We start from the raw sequence: 27,492 nt of genomic DNA, 5'->3' as shown, positions 1-27,492 counted from the left end.
AGCCATCGAATTTTGAATGACGTAATCCTCCTACGTATATAGGCATGTGGAAGCCCAAATTTGAAATTTGGAATTTGTTTTATTATCAATTTCATATTTTGTAAAACTTTAACGAATTTTTGATTAACAAACTCAAGGATTTCAAAGCGAGCAATGGCAATGTTGTACAGGAAAAACATTTTTATCTCCAGCCCGTGAGACTGCGTATCGGAAGTTCTAAAGATGTGCTCATTTTAAGATTATTTTGCGACATTGCTATTGAACTGAATTTTGTGGTTTAAGTGCAAAGGACATGATATTTAATAAATTAAGGTAACACACAAAACGTTAAAAAAAGCCCCTTTGGACGTAATTTAAAATCTGAAACCTTTCAGATTTTTTATTATACTCTGAATTATAGCAAAGCTTTTAACTAAAATTTTTCATGTTTTTCACTATAGCTTTCACGAAATTAATAACTAATTTTCTTTCTTTTTGTTGTTTTCCTTAGAGCCATAAAATAAATCAAATTGCATTGAAAATTACATATAAACGTTTTCAAAATAGTTAATTGTAATAGTAAAGTGCAATAACATGCCATTTTAAGTTACACAACAGAGGGTGTATGAATACTGTCCAAACTCGACTTTAGTACAGATGAATATAACTTTGCATATTTTATGCAAAAAATAAACTGTGGAGTCTGTCATTTCAGTTTCTTAAAACTAATAAAAATACTTATAATTAATAAAATTAACAAAATATAATAATAATTAATAATGAAATACTCATTATTAATAAAAATAATAATTAAACATATTTTAAATGCCTTACTTGATAAATAGAAAAGATTAAAATGTTTCTGAGTATGTGAATATTTTTGATATTGACTGTATATTCTTTTATACAATAATTTAAAATCAATGAGTGTTAATTGTTATTTAACTTCTAATAATCATTCTTAAAATTCTTTGGTTATTAGTCAATATTTATTGCATAATAGTGTTCAACTAGAATAGGAGAGGTAATTTATTTAAAAAATTTTTTTCTCTTTAGGAATTCCTATATTTATTTATGTTTTTTTCTTTTTCAGATTATCAAGATCCATATGCTATTGTTGTTTTGTTATATAATGATTTAGTAGTGATAGATCTTAGTAGTTCTGGGTAAGTATTTTTTTCATATAATCAATATTCCTATATTTACACTTTACATGTAATATTACTTGCAATTTTCAATTGTCCTACGTAGAAATGAAATAGTTTATTACTGGTGTTATTAAGGTTTTTAATGAAATGAAAGTGAACATATATATTATACTTAGAAAAATTTGTAGTATAAAGATATGTGTATTTTTAGCTATCCTTGTTATCAAAATCCATATCCAATGGATTTACATGAATCTCCTGTAACAAGTTGCTCATACTTTGCTGATTGCCCAAATGATCTGATACCTGCTTTATATTCTACTGGCTCAAAAGGGAAAAGAAATCAGTGTTTTTCAGAGAAGGTAATATTTTCTTCAACTGAAACATACATAATCAGAGTCTATAATTTTATAATTTTTTTTAACTGTCATCTGTAAGATATTGATTTCTGGACATTCTTTTTGAAACTCATTTACTAAATTTTGAACATGACTATTCAAATACTGTAATTATAGATCTGCTGTATACTTGATAATTGAAGTAACTGTATGTATTTTATATGATTTGTTGTACATATATGTTAGGTGTAACATATTCTTCTATGTCTTGCGTTTTTTTACGTGAACTGCATGTTGGTGATATTCTGTTGCTTGATTGTCAGACTTGGTATGATATAAATTAAGTCCAATAATATCCTTCAATAAGCTCGCAATCTCTGTATTCAACTATGTCATTAAATTACTCGTACTGCTGCTACATTTAATTTCTTGAATATAAATTTCTGAATTAATTAAAATGCAGATATAAGGTGTCTAAGAGAAGCTGTGGGCTTTTTTTCCTTAAGAATCTGTCCTGTACTTATTACAGTTAGGCTCACTAGTAACTGAGCAGTAAAGTCACTAAACACTGGTATTTTGGTCCAGGGTTTGAGTCCCACGAACAAGCTGGCTGCTTTGGTGTTTTTGTAGTTTTCTCCATGAGCATATGTATATAAGCTAGTTACCCTTTGAAAGTCCTCCATGGTGGCATCCCTCATCTTAAGCAAATAGCTCTCAAGTGATGTGCCTTAATCAAATAAACGAAACCGAACCAATCTTACTACAGGTGTCCTCTAAACTAAGATGCAGTACATTTCAAAAACAATTTCAATGCTGCAAATGAAGTATTTGAACTCTGTGCCTAATTTATGCATTTTCCAAGGAACAAATGAGCCATCATTAAATATTTTTATACCCCTAACAGTGACAATGGTAAATTTCACCTGGTAAAATCCAGAGATTATTTGCTGTTCTGGAATTTGCATTACCTTTTTAACTTTTGGGAACCAGTGTATTATTTTGCTACATAAAATCTTAAATAAATTGATGCATACTATTAATACTCTTTCTTACATATGTATATATATATATACATATGTAAGATATAGAATATGAAAGCAAACTTTTAAATTTAATTGGCTATAACCTCTTTTATTTTTTGTTTAATTTGGCGACTTCATCTCTCTTCGTCTTAAAAATAATGTTACAAGTCTAAACTCCGTCAGTCAAATCAATCATGTGATCCTGTGTAACACTTAATGCAGATAAAAGTTTTATTCATAGTTAGTGACAGAAGATATATGTTACCATTATGACACAGAATAAAATGAAAGCATGATGTAAAAGTGTAGTGGATCCTCCTGACTCTACATATTAAGATTCCAGAAATATGCCAGGAAAATTTTAAGCACCATATTTTGAGATGAGAGACTTCTACTGATTGATTACATGTTTCACAATGGCATAACAGCTTTATATTTATTATGCTAACATGTTGACTCAACTCCAACAAGCTACAAAGGGGAAATGCAATGGCAGCATCATCAGAAAAGTCACTTTATCATGACAGAAATATAGCTCACTGGGTGATTTATGACACTGTAATTGCACATTTCAGATTTCAGTTTCTTCTGCAGCCACCATCTTCACCAGATCTGGTCTTGAGTGTTTCCAAAACTGAAGCTTCATTTGAATAGTTTATGTTACAATGATGATATGAATAATGACATTCAGGAATGAATTTGAAGACTAATATTTTTTTTTCTTTTTAATAATAACCAAATGTAAACTGATTGCTATGTTAAGTGCGGTAAAGTTTAAGAAAAACTATACAGAAAAATGAAAAGGTAATTTTGATATTTATCTTGTGCAAGAATGCTAGACTTGAAACTTGTTGAGAAACCTTTATACAGTACAAAGTCTGTAATATGGACGTCCAATATCCAGAGTGATCCTGATCACTCCGGATCTCAAAGCCACAAGCGTTTTTTTTTTTTTTTTTTTGTATGCTTTACGCATGCACGTAATGCGTTTACGCGTGCCCGTTTGATGTTATGCATGTTTAGCACAAAAAATGAAGCTACTTAAACAACTTACATTGAAAGAAATATTTAATAAAGTAAACAAATAAATATTAAGCTTTTTTTTTATATAAATTTTGATACTCTTTAGATCATAATTGCTCTTTATTTCATAAATTACAGTTTTATATTTTTAATTGTATAATTTCTGCATGCCATCTTACCAGATTTAAATTGATGATCTGTAATCCAGCAAAACCCTTATTCCGGAATCGCCCAAGTCCCGACGAGTCCGGATTACGGACTTTGTACTGTATATAAGTACCTCTCATAAATAAAAATCTGCAAACAATCATTTTGTAAGTGTGACAGTGATTCAGCTTTTTCCAAATGGGTAAATTTTAGGTATTTCTTATGATAATATATCTTCGTGCAGAAGACTCTTTTCTAGTAATTTATGCTGCCTTACGTCTTGTTGCAGGAAGGAGTGAATGCATTGAATATGTAATCATATGAAATGAGTTCCCCATTCACTAGTCTCATTTCAAAGATGAGTTTAAGTATTGGCTGCATATATTGTCAGACATTATTCAGAATGAGGAAGACTAGGCACTTGCTTATTATCCTAGTATCAGAGTTTAAGAAGACCTTTACAATGGAGATTACACGTTTATTTAAGCTGGCATTTTTATAGGTGAATATGTAGGTCATAATGAAGTGAAAAATGGAAACCTCACTACTTGGAAGTATAGAGGGGATGTTCTAAACTTTTATACGTATCTTTGTTGAGTGAACATTCATTCATAATTTGTTTTGGGGCAAGTCCCTGTAGAAGAAAATTTTATTTTGTGAAAATATTTTTGTGAAGTATTTTTCAGTCAATTAAACGCTCAAAATATATGTTGTATTTTATGCAAATTTCATGTATATTTTTCATGTAGTTTTTCCTTATCATAACTTTTTTCTGATTGTTCTGTACTTAGTACAGAAACCGGTGTATTAAGTTTTGTATGAATAAAGCTTTCCTTACCATTCAGATATATTTTCTCATGTTGACAGGCTTGAAATGCTGATAAGGAATAGTAATTTTCTGATTGATTGATTTAAGTTTGCGTGTCGTACTGATTTCTAGTGGTTTCATATAAGTTACTTATTAACCAAACTATTATTTTTTTTTCAAAATTAGAAATAATGAAGTTTATTTTTCTATGCTAATCCTGAATTCATTTGTTTTCATCAGGAATGGCCTATTGATGGAGGCAGTTGGGGTGTATCTACATTAAGTTATCCAGAAATCATAATTACGGGGTAAGATGTTGTGTGTGTATATATATATAGAGAGAGAGAGAGTGGGTTGTTCACAAAGTAATTTCTTTTTTTCCAAACAGAGGGCTTAATTGTATTTTTTCACAGCCAACTTCACACATAAGATACATAATCATTACAGTGCAAAGTCTCTAATCTAGATGTATGTTATCTGGAATGATCTATAATCCGGACCTCAAATCCACAAACTTATGCATGAACCTTTGATGCTTGCGTCCGCTACACATGCACGTAAAGCGAGTACAGCGATTTCCCATGCGTGCTTCCGATAGTGAAGAAGTAACAGAGAACGTTATTGAAAACGAAAAAATTTCGATTGACAATTTAGTTGGTATTCTCGACACGGCAATTGCAGGACTTGAAGAGTGGAACTTTGTAACTGAACAAGAAATTATGTCTGTTTATAGAATTAAAAAGAAAGTATTAGCACAAAAAACGAAGCAACTTAAACAACTTACACTGATAGAAATGTTTACTAAAGTAAACAAATAAGTATGAAGCTTTTTTTTTTTTTGTAAATTTTGATACCCTTTAGATCATAATTGCTCTTTATTTCATAAATTATGGTTTCATATTTTTAATTATATTATTTCTGCATGCCATCTTACCAGATTTAAGTTGATGATCTATAATCTGGAAAAACCCCTAATCCGGAATCCCCGAAGTCCCGACGAGTTCGGATTACGGACTTTGTACTGTATATATTTTGAGAGCTGATATAGCAAGGCTTGTTTGTGAAAACGTTTGATTGACTATATGCAGTTTTTGGATGGTGCCCTTTCAAATATGGCAAATGAAAAGCAGCTTTTTCGGCATATTTTACTTTTTTATTGCCGAAAAGGTAAAATGCTGTTCAAGTAAAAACAATTTATCTGATGTGTATGGAGAAGAAGTATTGACAGAATGCCAGTCCCAAAACTGGTTTGCAAAATTTCAGTCCGGCAGTTTTAATTTCAAAGATGCATAAAGTTCTGGAAGGCCAGTTGAAGCTGATGACGAAAAAATAAAGGCATTAATTTATGCAAGCCGGCTAATAACAACTCGTGAGATTGCTGAGAGTTTAAATTTATCAAATTCGACCTTTCATGGTCATTTGAAATGCTTAGGTTTAATCTCAAACCTCGACATATGGGTTCCTCATGTGCTTAAGCTCTCCATCAGCTTCAACTGACCTTCCAGAACGTGGTGCATCTTTAAGACCAAAATTACTGGATCAAAAATTTGCAAACCAGTTTTGGCACTGGCGTTCTGTCAGTACATCTTCTCCATACACATCGGATAATTTTTTCCTTGCTTGAACAGTATTTTTACCTATTTGGCAATAAAAAAGTAAAATATGCCAAAAATGCTACTTTTCACTTGCCATGTTTGAGAGGGCACCAACCAAAAACTACTGCGTAGAATCAATCGAACTTTTTCACAAACAAGCCTTGCTGTATCAGCTGTCGAAATATGTAATGATTATGCGTCTTAAGTGTGATGTTTTCTGTGAAAAAATACAATTAAGCCCTCTGTTGGGAAAAATCGAAATAACTTTCTGAACAACCCAATAAATATATAGAAAAGGAGATATTAGTAGTGAAAACTTTTTAATTAATTCTGTTCAACTATATATAAACTATGTGACAATAAAAATGCAAGACTATAAAAGCCTGTGCAAAAAGTGATAAAAATCGGCAAAAGGAGAGACACCGTAAAAAATAATTAGTGAATAATTATTACAACATGATACACTTATTAAAAGAGAGACTATACCGTATGCTCTGTAAGTTGTAGGGCCACTGCTGGCGGCAATACAGGCAGCAACATGTCTAGGTACAGACACAAAGAGCATGCATATTGCCTCCTGATGGTTAGATTCCCATTCCCTGTTAGCCATTTGCCACAGTTTGTCTTCTGAAGGCACCACATTATGCCATTCCGAAGTCCGCATGTCTCTATTTGAACTTCAACACTAACGGAAGCACTTGTGATGTTGGCTCAATGGCAGCCTTTTTAACAAGTTCTGCGCATTTACCAATCAACATATAATCATCTTGATCAATGTGGGAGCATCAAGAATATTCTGCACCAGCCACAAAATGTCAACAGAATTGTTCTGCAGATGCATTGTTCTACACATGCTGCAGTCACTCTGGCAGCACTGCGCCTATCCTCTGTGATTCGGTGCAGAAACCAGCCTGCTCTTTTCAGTCCGATCACCATGCCCTTGGTGTACTCGTCTGTCTGCTCGAAGTTCTTCGATTGTCAGTGCCCTGGCATTCTCTATACTAAAGGTTCCTCTATGATAGAAAAACCGTTTGCAAAATGATTACTCTGCCCAGTTTTGCAGCACAACTATTGTTGATTCTGCAGAATCGCTATTTCTTGTCTCACCTATCAAAGAATCTAGTGCATTTCTCATGATTTGCATAACTTGATGCTATATGTCTACCCTGCAATTTGTATATTCTTTGGAACGTGCATTGATGGTGTTGCATTTTCATTGTCACATAATGTAATTATGTATATATATGTGTGTGTGTGGAGAGAGACTGACTGTGAAAAGAGAGAGGCACCGATAATTAAATTGCATCCTTTTTTAATGTTAATTTTTCATGTTTATGATCTAACTTTGTGAGATTTTTTACATGTGAAATCTTTTTATTTAGCCATGCAGATGGTTCTTTAAAATTCTGGGATGCTTCTTCAGGTAAATCTGTTTTATATTTCCTGCATACATAACCTTCATGTTATTTTAATACTGATGTTTGCTTATTTTTAAAGTCTTTACCTCACTAGAGTTGCAAAGCTTTTGACAGTTTATATGTAAAGATTTTGTTGCTAAACTTCTTTAATGTAAAATGTAAAAATGTTAACTTCGTATGCTTATGTTTCAATCTACATGTTAGCAATCAGTGAGACCAGTTATATGAAAACATACAATTCCACCATTTTACTGTTATGTTATTCCAAGTTTCTATCAAAAATTTTCTACTTTATACATTTTTTTGTCTCTTAAGTTATTTATAAATCACAATTACTATGTAAATATTCCAGATATGTATGAGATAGATAATTACATTCTGTTTCTGTTTTTATTTCATAATTACATTCTGCCGTTATTGTAACCACCAATGTATGACTGTTTGGTGTATTATGATGTATTGCTTACGCATTTTTGTAATTTTAAACGTTTTTATTCTTTTTTTTGTAAATTTTATCAGCCTATAGGGTATCTTCTGTGTGGCTAATGCTCAGTGTTTAGTCATTAATGTATGTTAGACTTCAAAGTATTCTGTGTATATTCTTTTTATTCTTCCATTCTCTGAAAGTCTTTCAAAGTTTTGTGCATCCTTTTTTTAATTCCCGATCTTGTGTGTTTATTTACTTGTGGGAAATAGCTATGATGATCTAACTATTTATTTACTTATGTGAAATAACTGTGATGATCTACCTTAACTATGATGAGAATACCACTTGATAGATGGTCTCTGTGTTTACTGTTCTGCTAAAAAAAATTCTCCTTAGGGTTGCTCCTTAACTCCAGCTTGTATTTGCTAGGCCACTCATTTGAAAATCATCGATCAGACATGTTTGAAGGGTTTTATATTAGGTTAAGTACGAGTCAAGGCAGCAGTGTTGAACATTGGGTGCGAATTTCATCGCAAGCACACCTTGAAACTAGGACAGTGACAACAAAGTCCAAATTTCTGAGATGTAGCACTGATGTCAGCAATGCATATTACGTGCATGTGGGAGTAAAATCCAGTGCAACTCCAAACCATAATTTCTAAGTGAAGGACTAGTATCTTGATACATACGGTAAGGGTCATTATATCTATTAACCCAAGATTCCAGACTTTCCAAGATATCAACATCCCACCAGACTACTCGGATATCCAAAACTGGATATAACTCCATGGTGGTGCAGATAGAATCTTGATTGATCTAAAAAGACATCAGTTTTTCTATGCATAGCATTCGGCACATTATAGCAGCCATGTATGCCCTGGTAGATTCATTGGTAATCTCAGCAATAAACACCTTGCAAAAATTCCATTTGTCTGTTGTGTCAAATGGTTAGTGTTGACACAGGTGTTTCAGCAAAAGACTTATGTTGTGGTTCTTGATGTTGCTGTGTGATTCGTCATTGGGATAGGTGCAACAGGCCTCTTGCACCCACCGATTCCATATTAGCATCAATGTGGCTTGAATTTTTTTTCATCACAAGCACAAATTTCCTGAAAAGCTAATCTGCAGTCTCTATAAACCAATTCCTTTTGTGTTGAACACGAACTTGCTCCACTATTGTTTTTCAGCAAAGCATTCTGAAGCACCACACACAATAGAACAGCACAAAAAAATTTCAAGTGCTTAAAAAAGTGTACTCTTTTCTCTGTTTTATAGTGCTTCTAAGTGACATTACTTTCACACATGGTTTGCACATGCAGTGCAATACTAATCATTTGCATATCCTGTTGATGTCTAAACTTACTACATATTTAAAGCCTGTTGGATATAGCTTTCATGATATTGCATTTTTATTGGCTAGTAAAATTGTTAAAGGGTAAAAAAATAGCTCAGGTTGGAACGAGCTTTGGTACGGAAGAGTTTAAGAAACACTGTTGTATTGGGGACTTTATGTATCAAAGTGTGGAATCAAATCTTAGGCCATTTAGTCCAAAAAAGTATACAACATAACTTAGTACATCTGTATGTTCTATATAAATATTTTAGAAATATTTATTTATTTATTAAAAAAGTTTATAATTTTCTTTTCCCTCTTTTATTCTTTTTATTATTTGTTCATTTATTTATTTCAATGCTTAAAGTAAAATCATAAACCTTTTTTCTTAAAACATTCAGTCTCTAATTGATTTACTTCTTTGTTACCAGTACTCTCTGAATCCTTTATTTCAGTAGTTAATTTGATTTGTTTGAGTTCATGATATCAGATCAATTTAAATAAAAATAAAATAAAAATATATGCAAAACAACTTTGATTCATAAGGCATAGACAGCTTTTAAAATTCTGGTTAGTTATGCCCTTACTCAGCTTTACTCTACTTCCTGGACAAAATGGTGTGCTACTCTAAATATTATGTGCAAGCATTGTGTGATTTCTTTAAACTCATGTCTAGTCCAGTTTTTATTTTTGCTATTTCTGCAAGTTTTATTTTAGCTGATTCTATAACTGTTTTTAATTTTCAAGTATCGAATAACTCTGAAATAAGAATAGTGAATATATTTTGTCTTCCTCCATGTTTACAATTTAGCATAAAATGTAAGTTTGAAGCACATACACAACTTTAAATGCAGTCTAGAATTACTTCTTTCATATCCTTTTTTTATTCAGTATTTGTTTTTTTTACAGTATCATTGCAAATTTTGTACAAGTTGAAGGTGTCTAGAATATTTGAGAAACCAAAATTACAGTCTTCTGATAATCAGGAGGATGACCCATTTGCTATAGAGCGTGTGGCATTTTGTCCTGAATCCCGAACAATGTGTGTTGCAGATGCAAGTTCGCATGTCATCATATTTAAATACCAACAAAATGAATCTTCATCAGAAATTACAGTAAGGTTTGAATTTTCCATTAGCTGTTAAAATAAACTTCTGAGGTAATTTAAGAAAAATGTACTGACATTACTTAAATATTTATACATATGAGACATTTTTACTTTGAACATAGATTTTTATGCAACTTTTCCTTTTATAATGTATTTTATAAAAGAAGTGTAATTTTGTAATACGTTTGCAACTTAGGTTATTATGTCTTTAATTCACTGTAGGTTCTTGAGATTCCTGTGTTTTATGAAACTGATGAGGATCTAGAGAATCCAGAGATTGATGTGTCTCATGCCCATCAGCAGACAAAAAATGAGAATCAAAACTCTAGTTCATCATCAGATTGCACAAAAACGGTTTGTGCTTTTAATATATTTTCCTCAGAAAATTTTAAATCTTGCATCTAATTTTGTGTATATAAAAATTAATAAAGTGAATTTATGCATTTCTAGATCTATTGTGGATAAATACAAAAGTTTTTTTTTATTTCAAACCCTTATGAAATAACATGTTTATCTAGATGAATAGGAACTGTTTTTCCAAAATGTTATTTACTGCATTTTTCCTTTATTCATGCATTTGCATGTAAATAAGAATTAAGCTAGAACAAATTATAATATAGAGGATGTTTCAACAATTTGGTTATAAACTTTCAGAGAGATAAAGTACACCTGGAATCACATAGCATTGCATGGCCGGAATCGCTTTTATAGCGCGGTAATGACAACACAAAACACGAGAAATGAAGGACATGAACAGGTTGAGAGCAGCAGAAACAAAGAAATTAAAATGAAAACCAACATCGTCATCAAAGAAGACCATTATGCAGGAATCACGTCTCTGGCACATGAAAGATCTGATGTTCTGGAAAATACCTGGCATCTTCCAGACTTCCCCAGCAGCTGCCATGATACATGCAACAAGTTTCTTAGCACTGTTAACAGGGGTTTCATACACAGTGTCTTGACGTACCACAGAGAAAGTATTGAATGCAAGAGAGGTGTAGCGGTCTTGCTGCCCAGTGCACCAGACCACCCCTGCCAATCTAGTGTTAAGGATACGTTGCATTCAGATAGAAACGCACATCAAGGCTGTTAATGTATGAATAAATTTCACATTTTCTACATTTTTACTGCACTGAGGATAATAAACATGTTTTTCCACCCTGTTCATGTCTATCCTTTCATGAGTTTTTTGTCATTTGTACCGCACCAGGAAAGTGTTTTTAACAATGCATTTGCTATGTGAATTTTAATCATCTAAGTGTACTTGCTTTCCTGAAAGTTTGCAACTGAAGTGCTGAAACACGCTGCATATATATATATTTGCAAAGAAGAGCTATTCATTTCTAAAAAGCGATTGTATAAAAGTACATTTGATACTGTAGTTCCTGAGTAAAACAGTTACAGATTTTGCAAATTATAACTGATACTGATTTGTTTCCTTTGGGTGTATCTTTTTTAAATCAATAAGAAGTTTAATATTGGAAGACGTTTCTGTTAAATTATCTGATGAATGATTTTAAGTTTTGAATCCCCCCCTCCAAAACAATCTTAAGCTATATGCTATATTCTAATGCTAGTTTTCAGAAGCTTAAATGTATTTGTATAATTTTATGATGTTTGGGTACTTAAAAAGGAAGGTCTTTCAAACTTGAACTCTCAATTTTCCTTAGAAAAATTAATATGATTCTATTAATCTAGAAATACGTAGTAGAAAAAACTGCTAATATTCTATAGCTAATCCAAGAACATAGAATATGAACTTTTTGATCACCATTTGCAAACATTCTGACAAAATTTGGCAGAATCTCTAAAAGAGCTTTGGGTCACAGCAGCTGAGCTTACTCTTTGAACTAAACTGCTTGAAAATACAGGTAAATTATTTATACAGTGAAATTCATTTCCAAAATGTAAGTCATTTCTTAAGGTGGTTCCTTATTTGAAATGTTCGTAAATTGAGAATGTTTTCCCCTTTGGAATTGATGTAAAAATGTATTAATTCATTGCTTGGCCACAGATCCTTCTTTGTTGAAACTTAACAACAGTACTCTGTGTGCAGACTGATAACACAAAACCAAGGAAAATAATTAAATCTAGGACAGAAAAGATAAAACACAGTACTAAACATATGAAAGGAACAAAAATTTAATTTTACTGTGCACGTAAAAAGGAGAATGGATGGTTTAAGTGAAAAAGCTGATGAGGAAGAGAAGAGCTGTTACTGTCCAGCTGGAGAACACCAGGTAACATCTTTTGTATGGCATTTTCTTTTATTTTTTTTAAACTCCCATTCGGCCGCTCCATTTGCTGGCATTTGAATAACTCTTCAAGGGTGCAATTGGCTCTTGATTCATTTTTATGGATAACAATCTTTGTTTGCATAGGGTTAATTTGGTAGGTGTTTTTCTAAAATGTCAGGCTATTAATCAGATAGACTGGCCAGCTAGATCTTCAGAACATGTTAGGGATGCTCTTGTGAGAGCAAGTTCAGTTTTCTTTCATCATCTCAAACCTGAAAACATTGTTTCTGCATGAGTGAGACCAGCTGCCACAGTGACACATAAATTACCATGTTCCCAGTATGGAGTCATGTTGTAAGAGCTCTATGGCTGTTAGAGTAGCAGTAGACTGTGTCCCTTAATAGCCTCTTTTTTGTTTGATCTTGCAAATTCTGTTTTAGATCTTCTTGCACAGGTGAAGACTTACACACTATCATATGAGTGTACCATAACTGTTGTGTATTATACTTTTTTTTATTATATCAACCTTTGTTTGTACCAAATTTCATTAAAATCTGTCAACCGAAATATACTCTCTTATTTCTGAAGAAGGATGAACTTTTCTCCCTTTCAGTGCTGCAACCTTGTGAACCCCATGCTTTCTGTCCTCCCCAGACCTTAAATTGCACTGGAGCCCTACTCTAAGTATTGCACCGGAGACTTATTCTCCAGGTAGTGCAATGAATTTATGAGACCAGGTAAAATGTTTTGTTTCCGAAAGTTCCAAAAGTAATTACCTTGTTCATGCACGTACAGCGCTAGTGACCTCTTACTGCAGAGCTCCTGCAGACTTGAACAATGCAACCAAACAACAAGGGACAAAAATTGTCGCTTGTGTAAACATTACGTTTGTTCTCAAGTTGTTATCGGATTGGATTCGGATCGCATTCTGCTTGATATTTAGAATTATATAGGGAGCGGATCGTGGTCAGAAAGTGTTGGACTCTTCTGTCTTTGATTTCGAAAATACACTTCTCCATTAAAATTTCTTTCCATATTCTTATATTGTTTCTAGCATTCTCTCTATTCTCATTAGTGACGCTTTAATAATTTTACTTTTTTCCAGTGGCATGCCAGAAAAAGAATAGTTTTTGTTTCTCTTATTCCTTGAAATAGTACGTTATACCATATATTTGAGGATTTAATTCAGCCGGAGGTTGGCTAAGCTATTTCTCAGTTTTAGAATGAAACTAAGTCTAGCCAGAGCCTCAAATAAGACAAGGACCAATATCTTATTTCTTTTATTTAACTATTTATCGTGAATATAATAATTTATCAAATTTTTGTTTAGATCTTTATATTTTGTTGAATTTTAATTGTAATTTAATTAATTATTTTTAGTTATTTTATTAGTCATTTTATTTATTTCCTTTTTCCTGACAGCCTTCCATAGAGCTGGGGTACTTCTGATTTTAGATATTAAGCCCTGGTCCTTGCCTCTTTTTCTTTCTGTATTCCTCGCACTGCTGTCTTCTCATTCAACCCATTTACCATGAAATTAAAAGAGGCAGAAAGAAATCTGGTGATCATGCATGCTTTTTGAGAAAGAGAAAAAATACCAGAAAAAGAAAAGGCTGTACAGAAAAGAGAAAAATGGTGGAGGAAAGAGAAAAGGAGGCTCCGCACTTTCTCTCTTTTCTTTTTTCCGAGAGAGGTACTGAATCCTCTGAGGTTAGGGATGCCACTGTGCCTTCCTGCGTTAACTACAGTGGGAGGAGGGTATCTCATGTGAGAAGAACACATGGGTAAAAGGGAGAGAAATTCAGATATGGCATGGAGTAGGAAGGAGTTATTCTTACCTCCATGAGATACGGTTAGTCAAAAGCAAACAGCTATTTGCCTGGCAGGACATTTTACGAAGACATATCTCTCCGACCTGCTGCCACCTTCCCTCTTTTCGGCAAATCAGGTGTTTTTTCCTTTCTTTTTTCCGGAAAGTTCACACTGAGCATTGAACTAAATCAAACTGTAAAATATGCAATATATTTAATAAGAGAATGCAATGAATACATCTTTTATAATATTTTCTTGGAAAGGATTGAAGAGATATGTGAAACATTGTTTTATTTTATCTCTTTTAATCCTTTTGATTTAAATTCTTTCGATAAACACAAAATATAAAACCAAATTTTATATTTTGTGTTCATTTTCCGGGTTTTTTTTATTTTTTTTCTTCCATTTTACTTTGAATAATCAAGTATTGGCTGTTATAAAAATCTGTAAGAGATAAAATTATGTCTCAAATGAGTATAAAAAATTATTCCTTGTATTGATGTATGTGTATATTTGTGTGTTCATGAATGTGTGTGGGTGAGAGAGAGAGATTGATTAATGTTATTTTATACAGTAATTTTTTGGTAGCATAATTTAATGCTGTTCTAACAGTGTTTTACACTAATTTCATGTTAATTATTAATATTTAATTTAGGAAGAGATCAGTTAATATGCAAGTACATTGAATTAGAAAAATTTCTTTGGGTTTAAATAAATGTGTTGGTATAATGCTTCTAATTTTTTTCCTAGACATGTAGCTACATGCCAATGAAGGTTAAATCTGGCATATTAAAAAAAAATCCAGGATTTCAAGCAGACATAGTTTGTCTTGCACCTGTCATTAACAGAGATACGCCTTTGCATATTACTGCTTTGGCCCTAAATAGTGCTATTGGATTGTAAGTATTGTGTCACAGTTTATTTATTTTTAATTTATTCTTTAAATCACAAGGTCATGTTTTTTAACCATAAGAATTATAAACAAAAATTATTATGTAAGATTTCTCAAAAGAGTTTATTTTCTAGGATGGCATATGGAAGTGAATGTGGTTTAGCTATTATTGATATGATCCAAAAGTGTTGCATTGCAAGTATGAGCACAGCAGACTTGTATGGTATAATTTTTTTTCCTTTTTAAGGCTTTGTGTGAATTGGTGTTTTATAATTGACAGTTTCAAATTATAATTCTTTCAAGTTTTCTAGTTCATTTAAAAATATTATTGTTAAAGTACTATTAAATCCTTTTTCTTACTTTAATTTATAAAGTATTCCTAAAATTTTATTTAAGGTAACCCATTTAATCTTAAATTTGGATTACACCTTGACCTGAAATTCTTTTTGTCTTTATATTTTACTGGAGATTTGGAGATTTAAATTTATCATTTTATAGAAATATTCATATAATTCGAGATGTAAATTATGGATGAATGATATGTGTAATTCATGCTAATGGGGCTAGATTAATTTTTATGAAGTTTGGCTAAGAGGGGTGACTATTTTATTGCTTTCTATAGCTACTGCTTTTTTAGGATATGTATTACCTTGAGGACAAATGTCATTTTGGGCTGCTACAGTAATTACAAATTTATTATCTGTGGTATGTTCTGTTATTTGACCAAATCAATGCATTATAAAGGAAGTCCCGTACGTGTTGCGACAAACTTCTGGGGGAGGTGGGGCACATCATAAGGATTAAGAATTGCATAGGATCCCATGCCCAGAAATGTTGGGTGTAAGTAGTAGCAGAGGTAGAAAATGGGAAAGGAAACAGGAGAGTGATTAATTTGTAATTTGTAGCATTTATAGGACATGAATACAAATGATGTACGACAGCTTGAATGTTACAACAGACGGTCCGGGAGTTTCTTTGCTTGTAGTAGCTGCATAGGCAAGTCTTGCCACGAGATCCAATTCAGACTTAACAGGATTGTTATGCATGACACTTTGGATGGCTCCCCACAAAAAGAAAACAAGGCTCGATAAATATGGTAAGCGTGAGGTCCAGGGAACCGTTCCACCATACCCAGTCCATTGATGCGGGAATGATCTGTTCAAATGGCTACTCACATTCAGTCCAAAATGAGCAAGTGCCCCATCATGTTGGAATCACGTGTTGTGCCTTACATTTGTTGGAACATCGTAAAGCAAGCCAGGAAGAACATGGTCCAGAAAGATTAGATAATTCACAGCATTCAACCTGAATGGTAAAATGTACAACCCGACTAAGCAGTCACCGACCAAACCTGCCCACACATTATCTTTGAAGCATTGTTCTGCATGCCATGGGGGTTTTCTTGAGCCCACAAATGATGATGTGGTGATTGAATACACCATCTCTATTGAATGTGATCTCATCCGTAAATAACACATAAGCTAGGAAATTAACATCATGAGTACTTTCTTGCGGAAACCACTGTGTGTAATGCACACGTTCAGGATGGTCATTTGTCAGGAAAGACATTACTAGCGTCAGGAAAGACATTCCTGACGCTGGTATGAGACATTCTTAATTGAGAGGTAATGGACGCGTATCCAACGCACATTCTTCCCTAACGACTGAGCAAGTCCATTGTGGCCTGCTTTCACTTGTCCTGCCATTTCTTAATGACCCGTAGTTGCACAGATTTTGTTGCAGACGTGCAAACAAACTGTGGTAGGGTTGATGTCAGTTGGGGAAAACGTTCTCGATAAATGCATGGAACGGCTTGTCCATTACCCTGAGCTATTCCATACACTAAGTGCAGGTCTGTAAACTCTATTCGTATAGCATTTCACCGCTCGGATGAGGCAATCCTGACTAGCACTCTCCTGTACAGCACCCTGACGTTTCTGGGCATCGGTTAAAATGCAATTCTTAAGATGTGCCCTACCTCTCCCAGAAGTTTGTCGCAACATTTACGAGACACCCTGTACATGCATTAAAGTACTGAAGAAACAGTCCTCATGTTTTAAGTTTTACCATGAAGAAATATTTGGCTTCTGTAATTATCGGGGAGGTCTTCTGCAATTTTCATATAATTTAGTCTTTTGTAATTATTAATTTTTTTCTGGGGGGAAATCTCTGCCCATTTGTGGTACTACATATCCTGTCAAATGTGTTTTAAGCAGATCATATCAAAATACTTAGACACTTGGACGTTCAACATAGTTTAAATGCCAAAATGATGAATGAAGCATGCTTGAAAATGTGTTTGTCAAAATTTTCCAATTTAAGAATTCAAAGGCCAATTTTAGAAATATGAAAAAAATTTGATTATGTCAAATTTTTCCAATTTAAGAATTCAAAGGCCAATTTTAGAAATATGAAAAAAAATTGATTATGTCAAACTTTTCCAATTTAAGAATTCAAAGGCCAATTTTAGAAATATGAAAAAAATTTGATTAACCTCTTCATCATCTGTAACGTGTATAGCGCGTTCAAGTGAAACTTTTGCAGGGCGGCTGTAACGCGTTTCAAGCGTTCTTCTACATATTAAAACTTTTAAACCTTTAAAACGCTTTCTAAATGTTTACTTGTTTGAGTTTTTATTTTTGTTTGTTCTAATACTTCCTAGAGGGCAGTAGTAATCGGGCATTCTATTTCTAATTCCATTCCCGCCTTGTTTTATGAATATTCTCGCCATTTTTATAAGACAGTAAGCGGTCTTCAACATCTACTCAGCAGGAAAACAGAAAAAATGAGGTTTTGAATTGGAAATATAAGAAGGATATATGGTTGATGAGTACAGTCCATAATAACTCTATGATTGATGTTGAAACGCGGAAAAGAATAAAAATATCAATAATTGTAAAAGATTACAACAACAAAATGGGAGGAGCGGACTGCCTGGATCAGATGTTATCAAATTAATCCTGTTGTTATAAATAAGCAGAGATATTATTACTTTTCCATTATGCTTTATTTCCTTATAATTTTCCTTAATATTCATTTATATTCATCCACTATGAAAGTTATGTATGGAAAGTTTATGTACAGAGAAAACAACATTACATGCTGTGATAAACAAAGGGCCACTGGGGAGAATTTTTCGCGGACAGGAGAGGACAGCAAAAGGGTTAAAGAGCTTAAAAAAAGAAATATTTAGAATCAAAATTATTAGTTCAATGTATTTAAAGTACGCTCTTGCACTTTACCATGGAGTTTTACCCATGTCTAACAGGAATTTGAGCCAGCTCCCTTCAGAAAGTTCTCCACAAAAGCATTCCTTCTCTAAGGCAGATAGCCCTCATTGCTTATTAAGAAATGGTCTTCATTTTGCCACAGTTTACTTTTTAAACTTATGAATTTACTGATATTTTGTTAAAGAATTGGGAGACTTATTAAATAGAAAATACTAAGGGTTTTCAAGGTGAGATATTTCCATGATAATAGTGCAGAAGTAAGGTTACTTAAAACTATCTTAATTTTCCTTAAGTTTAAACTGAGAAGCCATGAGAATTGCATTCATGAAAATAATTCACTATTGTATTTCAGTGCTTTATTTTAATAAAAGCTCGAGAATTAGTATTGAATTTATTATGTGTTTGTTTTATGTCTATAAATAAATTCAGAATTTGAATTTTAACCAAGTGTGTTGAAAGTAGATACTGCTTAGATATCTTGTGTTGTTTTAATGTAATCTGTCATAATCCTGCATTTGGCAATTTTTTTATATGCAAGTTTTGTCTTAGTAGAAAAATATTTAAAAAATGTTGTATATGAAGAATTTTTATTAGTTGTGATTTATTTGTGGTAAGCCAATTTTTTTCTTTTTTCTTGGCTGTATGTTGGATTTCCAATTTTTTATTGATTGTCATAAACTAAGAATCAGAAATTACTTTTTTAGGTAGCAGTTTTTTAATTATGCCTAATTGTGTATTGTCAATTGTGCCAGCATACAACTGAATACGAACATACAAATGAATTACTGATTTTTCATACCAACATACGAATTCAGTTACTGATTTTTCATGTGACTTTGGGGGAAATGTGAAAATGGACTTAAATTCCTATATTGTATTTTACTGCAAACTTTCAAAATCTGTTTATTTGGTACATACACATTTTCCTGTTGACTGCAGAAGTTTGATGAAGATCCTGCTAAAATTGCACCGTTCCAATGGAAATGGGAAGGAACAGATAGTTCTTTCTTTACTTTTAGCTCTTTATCAATTACAGATTGCTCTTTATTAAATTATATAATGGATAGATTCAAGTTATGGATATAGCACATAGAAAACTTAAATAAATAAAAGCTCAAGTTCTGAGACTGTCTCAAGTGAGAAGAGAAACATAAAAAAAAAAAAAAAAAAAAAAAAAAATTAACAAAACAGTGACCTTGTGTTGGATTAGATTTTAATAATTAAAACCTTATCAATGTCAAAGGCAAGTGCAGGTCTCTCATCCTCTGAAGGAAAAAAAATTCTGAAGAAGAGAGGTGCCATAACTCTGTTTATACCAGTAATTAAATAATTACTAAATATTTCTGTGAACAAAATCGCTTGAAAATTCGTATTTGTAGCATGGTTTGTTTACTGAATAGTAGCAATAGAAATACTGATACTCATGGAAAGTCGCAGCTTTGTCTCAAAAAACATAAACAAGGTTAATGCGTGCAGTTGTGACTCGTTGGACTTAGTCATATTCCAAACAAATGCTGCATACCAAACAGAAATTTTCGTATCTAAACTGGACATATTTCAAAGTTTACGTATACGGAGATACCACTGCAGTAAAAAAACATGGAAAATTAAGATATTAGATTTTTAAAAGCATTAGGAAGAACCAGCTTGAAATTAATGCCATTAACTAAACAAGATAAATTTTTGTGAATGTTATAAGCTCAAGGAAATTCATTTCACTAACTGAAAAAGCTTTATGGATGATTTTCACTGCCCCAAAGTCAAAATTGTGAGTAAATTTCCAGTTATGATCATCTATCAAAAATTTGTTTATTTCTTCTTTTTGGAAAAGTTTCATGTTCCTTTATACAAAATTTTAAGACTGTTTTAGTTTTGCGAATATATCTCAGACCACACTGACAAGATATGCTATGAATTCTCTAAAAATTAAAGGCAGAGGTGGACTATTTAAGAATAGAAAAAAAAAAAAATAGATGTTGTAGATAGGTGAGAGAATGACTTAAATGTTGAACTCCTGAGAATCCATACAATATTGCATCTGATAGAAGGAAGAAATAAAATGACAACAATATTATTTTTTTTTCTGACCATAAAATATCTCTTTTGATGGCAAGAGTAAATTTTTTAAAAGGCATGGAGTATAAAATCAAGGAACGTAAGAGAAAATCTTCAGTCAGTGGCAACTGATTTCAAATTGAGTTGATTAAACAAAGATTCTGTGAGTAAAATGTGAGAGCACATTATGCGTAAGAGTAAAAAGGAGCAGTTTTTAACTTAAGCGGGTAACATGATTTAGCATGGGAAGGCAACAATATTATTTTTTTTTCTGACCATAAAATATCTCTTTTGATGGCAAGAGTAAATTTTTTAAAAGGCATGGAGTATAAAATCAAGGAACGTAAGAGAAAATCTTCAGTCAGTGGCAACTGATTTCAAATAAGTGAGTTGATTAAACAAAGATTCTGTGAGTAAAATGTGAGAGCACATTATGCGTAAGAGTAAAAAGGAGCAGTTTTTAACTTAAGCGGGTAACATGATTTAGCATGGGAAGGCAAACAAACACAAAAAGAGTTACGGTAAACAGGAATGCCGAAATTAAATTCGTTACGGATTATCAGAATATGAATGAAAGGAAAGGAATTGTTAGATTCAATTTTGGAGGTGAACTGAATGGCTGGATATCTCGGAATCATGTCAGATGAGCAATTTAATTTCAAAGAGCAGATGTTATAAGCTCTCAATAAAGCCAATGCTGCATACATGTCTGTTTACAGCTTAATAGGTCATAGAACGAGAGCTGTCACCAGGGCATGTGCATCAAGTGCAGCAGGGCTGGGTGGCAAAAAGGCCTAGCGCCAGCACTGCATAGAACAATACTCCAAATTAGAGTGAAAAGAATGCTTGATGATCTGTCCAATTCTTTTCTATATCAAAATATTACCAATGCGCTGTGATTCATGTTCTTATATCATGAACAAAAATTCTTATTTTTCACACCTGACTGCAACAGGCTCTGACATAGAATGTATACTCAACATCTACAAGTTTAAATCCCATTCCGGATTTTTGAGAGCGTTTAATAGAATTCTATTCATAGTTTAATTTGCAAATTATATGTAACCACAATAACATAAAATTTCACTTGTCTGTACATCGAGAATAAGTTCATTTTTTCTGAATTTGAGAAAACTTCTGTTATTTAAATACTGCAAACTTAAATATAGGAACTCTCAGTTTCTAAAACGCAGCAAATTGAGAAATATCCCTAATATATGCAGTAGATTTCATTTCATCCAATCTAGAACTCAATTTCTTAATGCAATAGAATCACAAAATGAATTGGCTGCATTAAAAATAAAAGGTATGGAAGCTCATGCGCTGTTGCCATTCAATCGATACACAGTGTTTTCTACTACAGTTGTTTCCAGACTTATTCTCATGAAATATGAGAGCCACAACATCCTCCCACCCTGATTTTTTCAAAATCAGACATTACACAAAATGTTCTAACATTATGAATAAGACCTGAAACCAATACTAATGCATTGTATTAGAAAAACATAAAACAAAAATTTGGTTAACATATAATATATATGATGGAGCATGCTAAAATGAGATATATAAAGAATAAATCTAAAACAAGTGCAGTCATTGCTAACCAAAAGGATTTAAGTCCAAAAATTCTATATTGTACATTATATATAAGGGTTTATACTTGGTTTTAGGAGTCTGCCGTATTTAGATCTGTTTTCAGTTGCCAGGGTGTTAGCACAGCTGAAATCTCTAGTGGATACAGTCTTTTAATTGGTCTTATCAAATATCCAATGCTTGTTTTTACCTGTACCACTCTTGAAGCCCCATCTCTACTGTTGAAAATTTTTAAAGTTTTGCCCATTAGCCATATTACTTGTTTTTTATTGTCTAGTTATATGAGGACTACATTCCCCACCTTTAGTTTTTGACATGAAACACTGGCCTTCTGCACCAGCTTGGCCAGATATTCCTTGCAGAAGCGACTTTTCAGTTCTTGTCTCAATGTATTGCAGTAATTTGCCCGTACATTGAATTTCTGGGAATCGATATAATCTAGATATGGTACCCTCACTTGTTTTATGTCTTGCAAAAACAGGGAAGGTGTCAGAGGTACGAATTTTTTTGAATCATCACAGATGTACGTTAAAGGACGGTTGTTTAATCTAGATTCAGTGTCACACAGAACCTTTAGTAACTCCTCAAAATTCACCGACTATCTCCCTAAAATTCGCACTAGAAGGGTCTTGTTGGAACGAACTGCGCTTCCACCATCCCTTCCGACCATGCAGCTGTAGGGGGATGAATTTCCACTTTATTCGAAAACAGTCATTTTCTGTGATTTTTCTCGAATCCAGACATCTCAGAGCATTCTCTGTTACCGTGAAATTGGTTTTGTTATCAGAATACACTGTCAGAGGACGGCCTCGTCTGGCAATGAACCGTCTCAGAGCATGTAGAACTTAATGTTCACTAGAACACCTAGAACTTAATGTTCCAGGAACACCAGGGCAGTTCACCTGGAGAGGTGATAGTCTCCAGGTGAACTGCCTGGTACACAGCGCAGGTGAACAAAATGATCCAAGCCGTACCCTTTGGTGTCAGAAGTAAAGAGCAACGAAGATCGACTCCAGTTGTTTCAAGGACTGCTGAATCTCTTACTCTTTCACGGGGTAACTGTATCGGAGGGTTGGATAAACCTTAGCGGTAAATCTTTTACATACGACATATTGGCTTGCATAAGATCTTATATTATGTTTGGACGAAATGATCCAGTATCATTGTCTTAATTTATCTGCTAATATCTGCACTCCAGTATGACAGTTCTTTTCATGATGCTCTCTTATGAGGCATTCAGTCAAATAATGTCGACAGAAGCAAGAGGGGATAAAGTAAGAACAATTTATCATCGCGCTCACTAATTTTAGTTTTAACTCTGAGAACTCCTCGTCGTCTCTCACTACCAAGAGTCCATGCATGGGCTCCTTTGTCTTGAAAATGCTTACTTTGCTCTAACCTTTTCCACAGAAATGTTTCGGCAGTAGTTTTTTCTTCTACTGTTAGGGTATTAGAAGCATAGGAGGGTTTAATATATTTCTGTTGTTATTAAAATACATCCATTTTTTTGCCGAGGGGTACTCAAAGAAGCTGTACACGTATGTCATATGTTTGGGAAACACTGGTCTAGATGTACTCTATCTCTCCTGAAAGTTTGTAACCAATTTGCTGAAATACACTGTATATGCGGTAATAATATTACGAGTTCTATAATGGGATTAAAAATCTCTCACTTACTAAATTTTTTGAGGGAGAGAGCTCGCAAATATTCTGCTTAAATGAATGCCTTATAAGTCGGCTTTTTATTGTAATTAATTAATTTTAATATGTGTGAAAATTTTAAAACTTTAAGGTATTTTTAGGTTCCTCTGACCTTTATCAGAAAGTTCCAAGGTCTCCAAAGCGAGCCAATGTTATGTTAGGTGAAAATCCTATTGATCAAGATAAGTGTCGTTCACCCACTGCAGATCAAGTAAGCCTTGCTTTATTTCAAACTGATTTTTTTACGGTAGGGGGGTAAATGTTAATTTTTTTTACTGAATTGGATTTAAGACACCACTGATGTCTATTGAATACGTTTTTTAGGTGAATGGGATGTGCCTCAGTCCAACAACTCGTAAACATTTATTGCAAAGAAAGCCACCATCTGCTGAAATGAGACGGACAAAATCTCAAGGTAGTAAAAAAAAAGTTTTCTTCTTTGCATATATTTTTTATTTCAGTTATTGGTATATTTTTTTCTCATTTCAGATAAAATTGATAATTCTTTCTCACGATCACGTAGTTCCAGTATGTCCAGTTTGGAAAATATAAACTCAGAAACTGTTCAGTGCTTGAATTTTGCTGAATCATACTGCAGGAAATCAGGTTCGTGAAAATGTTATAATATTTGTTTCACAGTTATTTCTGTATTTTTATGTGTGTTTAAAACAGTTTTAGTGACAGAAATTTTATAGATTTCCAGTGCAATTTATTCTGTTCATTTTCATTGAAATCATCAGTGTTTCAATTTAGTGCTTTAAACATTTCAGTGCTTTTGTTGTTTGACTTCTGAATTAGTATTTCAGTGCTGGTAAATAATAATGTTCATCAGAATTTGCATCATCTGTGTTTAATGTAATACCATTTAATTTACTTTTATGTTCAAATATGTGGTTTAGCTGTTATGAATTTGTAATAATATTAATGATGTTCATAAGTACTGCTTAATATTGCATTATATCAAAATTAGTTTTATGACATCACTGGCATGTGAAACTTTTAAGAGTAATGTCAGTTTTCAAACTTTTAAATAAATACTCGGTGCTTATTGGAATTTTAGAATTTTGACAGAGGTAATAATAGTCTTTGGTAATCATGATGAATTAGTGTATTTACTGCAGTCAGTAGAGCAGTAAGCAATAGAGCAGCACTCTAAAAGAAGATCTGAAAGAAAGTGTATGTTAGAGATTTACTTTATTTAGTCTTAAAAAAAATTGAAATAAGTTTGAGGAAATTATAGGATAATTTAGAATCAGAACTTTGTACTTTAGAAGGCATTGCAACTACAAAAGCAATTTTTAAGTACAAAACAATTTTGAACTGCAAAATTTCAACTGCAAATGAGAAATAAATATGTTATAATGTTGTATCCACTAATGGAATCATCATTAACTGATAAACTTTTCCTGTGTAGCAAAAATTTAGAGCTGTTAATTAGGAGTGCAAAGAATTTGAAACAGATCAGGGAGATGGGAATGTAAATGGCAGAGATTCCTCCTAATTGAATGGATGAGGTGGTTTACTTTTATTTCTGTTTGATGAAATGAGGGGAGAAGAATGAGTGTTTGCAGTCAGTAAATGTTTTGTTATCAACTGTTGTAGTTAAAAAGGTTCTGATTTTAAAGTCATAATAAATCTTCACCAATTCCATCTTTGATTTTGACTACAAAAGCGAATCATATATTGTGTTCAGGTTTTCATAAATCATGTGACTGCTTTATAAATCTCGAAAAATGGCAGTAGTAGACTGACACAGTATTGTACACAATAATCAGAGTTGTTTCCTTTGCTTAGATTGTAGGACAGCTGTATGATAGGAAAAAAGCCTTATGTATTGTTTGTAGGAAAAAAACATCATGAAATCTAGTGTAGAAATATCCACACTGATGATAAACATCAAAGTATGTCCACTATTGCAAACAAAGAGAGTAATCAGATTCATTATAAAAGTTAAATATTGGCTAAATTTTCAGTTCTCAGATGTTCTATTTCAGACATAAATGGTTACTGTAAAGGATTATGGTTGTAAACGTCACACAAAGCTATAACATATTATGTTTCTTAAAGATCATACATTTTACAGAGCACTTAAGCAGATATGCATTTTGATAGTGGTAAGAAAGAAAAACTCTGCCTTTCGTTCTTTAGTAGAGCTTCTACGTACTATATAACAGAACATAACATTTTTATTGTATTTATATCCAAAACTGATGGAAGCTATCTTTGGCATTTCAAAGCTGTTGGTCAAGATGTTATTTGCAGTACTATGCCTTAGATGAACATATGAATTTTTTCCAAAAGTGGGGGGAAGCACTCAGCCAATATTGGTGAATTAACACACTACTTTACAGGCCATGGCCCTTTTGAATCTTATCTACATCTCTTCCACCTAAGTGAATCAGATACCTGTGGCTGTGGAGAAGTGGGTGACCCAGATCACTATCTCTTCTCTTGCTCCGACACTGCTCATCTTCATCAAAAGAACCAAGCCAGCAATTTCGGTCCCAGTGGGTTTAAAATTTGATTAAGAACAACACCAGAATAAAGCTGAGAAAACTTATTATGTACTGTACAACAAAGAACTCAGCTGTAAGTGGGCACAATAGGGCAACCTAGCACTTGGCACCTTGCTCGATCAGAAATTAACCAATACCTAATGCCCACCTTTTTCTCAGAACATCATAAGTCTCTATGATTTGTAATACTATGTAATGTGACACTCTGCAAAGCAGAAGCACAACAGTAGGCCTCATTACACAAAGTTTCATTAGTAGTATAAACACCTCCTTTAATAGTACCTGCATACATGCTTTTTTTGTGTGTGTTTTCAATTGTAACTGCACTTATATACACACTGCATCTATGTATAATCCTTGTTTCGTTTTGCTGCTTATTGTAACAATGAAATTCAATCTTTGCTTCAAATGTATTATGTTTATTACCTTGTTCAATTCTGATATCATAATTGCTTCATTCAACAGAGCAAGTAATTTAATAGCACCTTCAATGCATTGTTCAATAGCATTCTGTGAAGTTAGTCTGAAAGTGGTATAATATGTGATAAGTATTCTAAATGTTAAGTCATATATCTGTAATGCAGTCTCTTGTATCTTAGATTGTAATATTGTGACTGTGCTTGTTAAGTCCTAAATTTAATCTCTATCTGAACACAGGACCATCAGTGATATCGCTTAGTCGGTGATTAGGACAAGACTGTGTAGCCTGCGAAGACTTACGCATTGCTGTAAATAGCCTTGTGAACTTCTTATTCTTCATGTGTTTGTAGCAGTCTGTTCTGCTGGCTTTCCTGCAGAGGGGGGAGCAGCAGCATTAGATTGCTTCTGCAAGGAGGACAATAATGCTGTGATGAAAATGTTTTACCCCTAGGGTCAACAGTCCTCTTCTGCAGCATAAAAGTACTGTGCTTTCAATTGTTACTAGGGGATGGATGAATGAATTAGTCGAAAAGTGGTATTAGTCTTAATGATCAAAATTCTGGTTCAAATGAAATCTTAATGGAAGCTCATAAAGTGGGTAAGTTAATGACAAGAGGTTTCCAACTTCTAGCTTTGGGACATGTAGCCATAGAAATGAAATTAACTTGAGTAAAAATAACATTTCAG

At 33.0% G+C, this 27,492-nt stretch overlaps 1 protein-coding gene across 3 annotated transcripts in view; it reads left to right on the top strand.

Annotated features, from left to right (window-relative positions):
- Tomosyn (syntaxin-binding protein tomosyn) overlaps positions 1-27,492 on the top strand; it is a 275,347-nt gene that overhangs the window by 121,487 nt on the left and 126,368 nt on the right. For 2 of the 3 annotated variants that reach the window (XR_015038723.1, XM_085808288.1), the window contains exons 11-21: positions 1,073-1,145; positions 1,339-1,489; positions 4,706-4,773; positions 7,443-7,483; positions 10,148-10,353; positions 10,569-10,700; positions 15,149-15,297; positions 15,425-15,513; positions 23,971-24,080; positions 24,194-24,284; positions 24,359-24,475. Coding sequence is in view for 2 of the 3 variants with exons in the window: in XM_085808288.1 (XP_085664414.1) it covers positions 1,073-1,145; positions 1,339-1,489; positions 4,706-4,773; positions 7,443-7,483; positions 10,148-10,353; positions 10,569-10,700; positions 15,149-15,297; positions 15,425-15,513; positions 23,971-24,080; positions 24,194-24,284; positions 24,359-24,475 (1,227 nt within the window). In the remaining variant the exon portion in view is untranslated. The remainder of the gene's footprint in view (positions 1-1,072; positions 1,146-1,338; positions 1,490-4,705; positions 4,774-7,442; positions 7,484-10,147; positions 10,354-10,568; positions 10,701-15,148; positions 15,298-15,424; positions 15,514-23,970; positions 24,081-24,193; positions 24,285-24,358; positions 24,476-27,492) is intronic. The other variant, XM_085808289.1, reaches the window with a different exon arrangement.

This window comes from Stegodyphus dumicola, chromosome X1 (assembly GCF_044657685.1).
Source record: "Stegodyphus dumicola isolate Sdum_Otavi_A_Nest chromosome X1, ASM4465768v1".
NCBI classification, from domain to species: Eukaryota; Metazoa; Arthropoda; class Arachnida; order Araneae; family Eresidae; genus Stegodyphus; species Stegodyphus dumicola.
The sequence above is the reverse complement of the archived record's forward strand: the minus strand, read 5'-3'. Positions and strand labels throughout refer to the sequence as shown.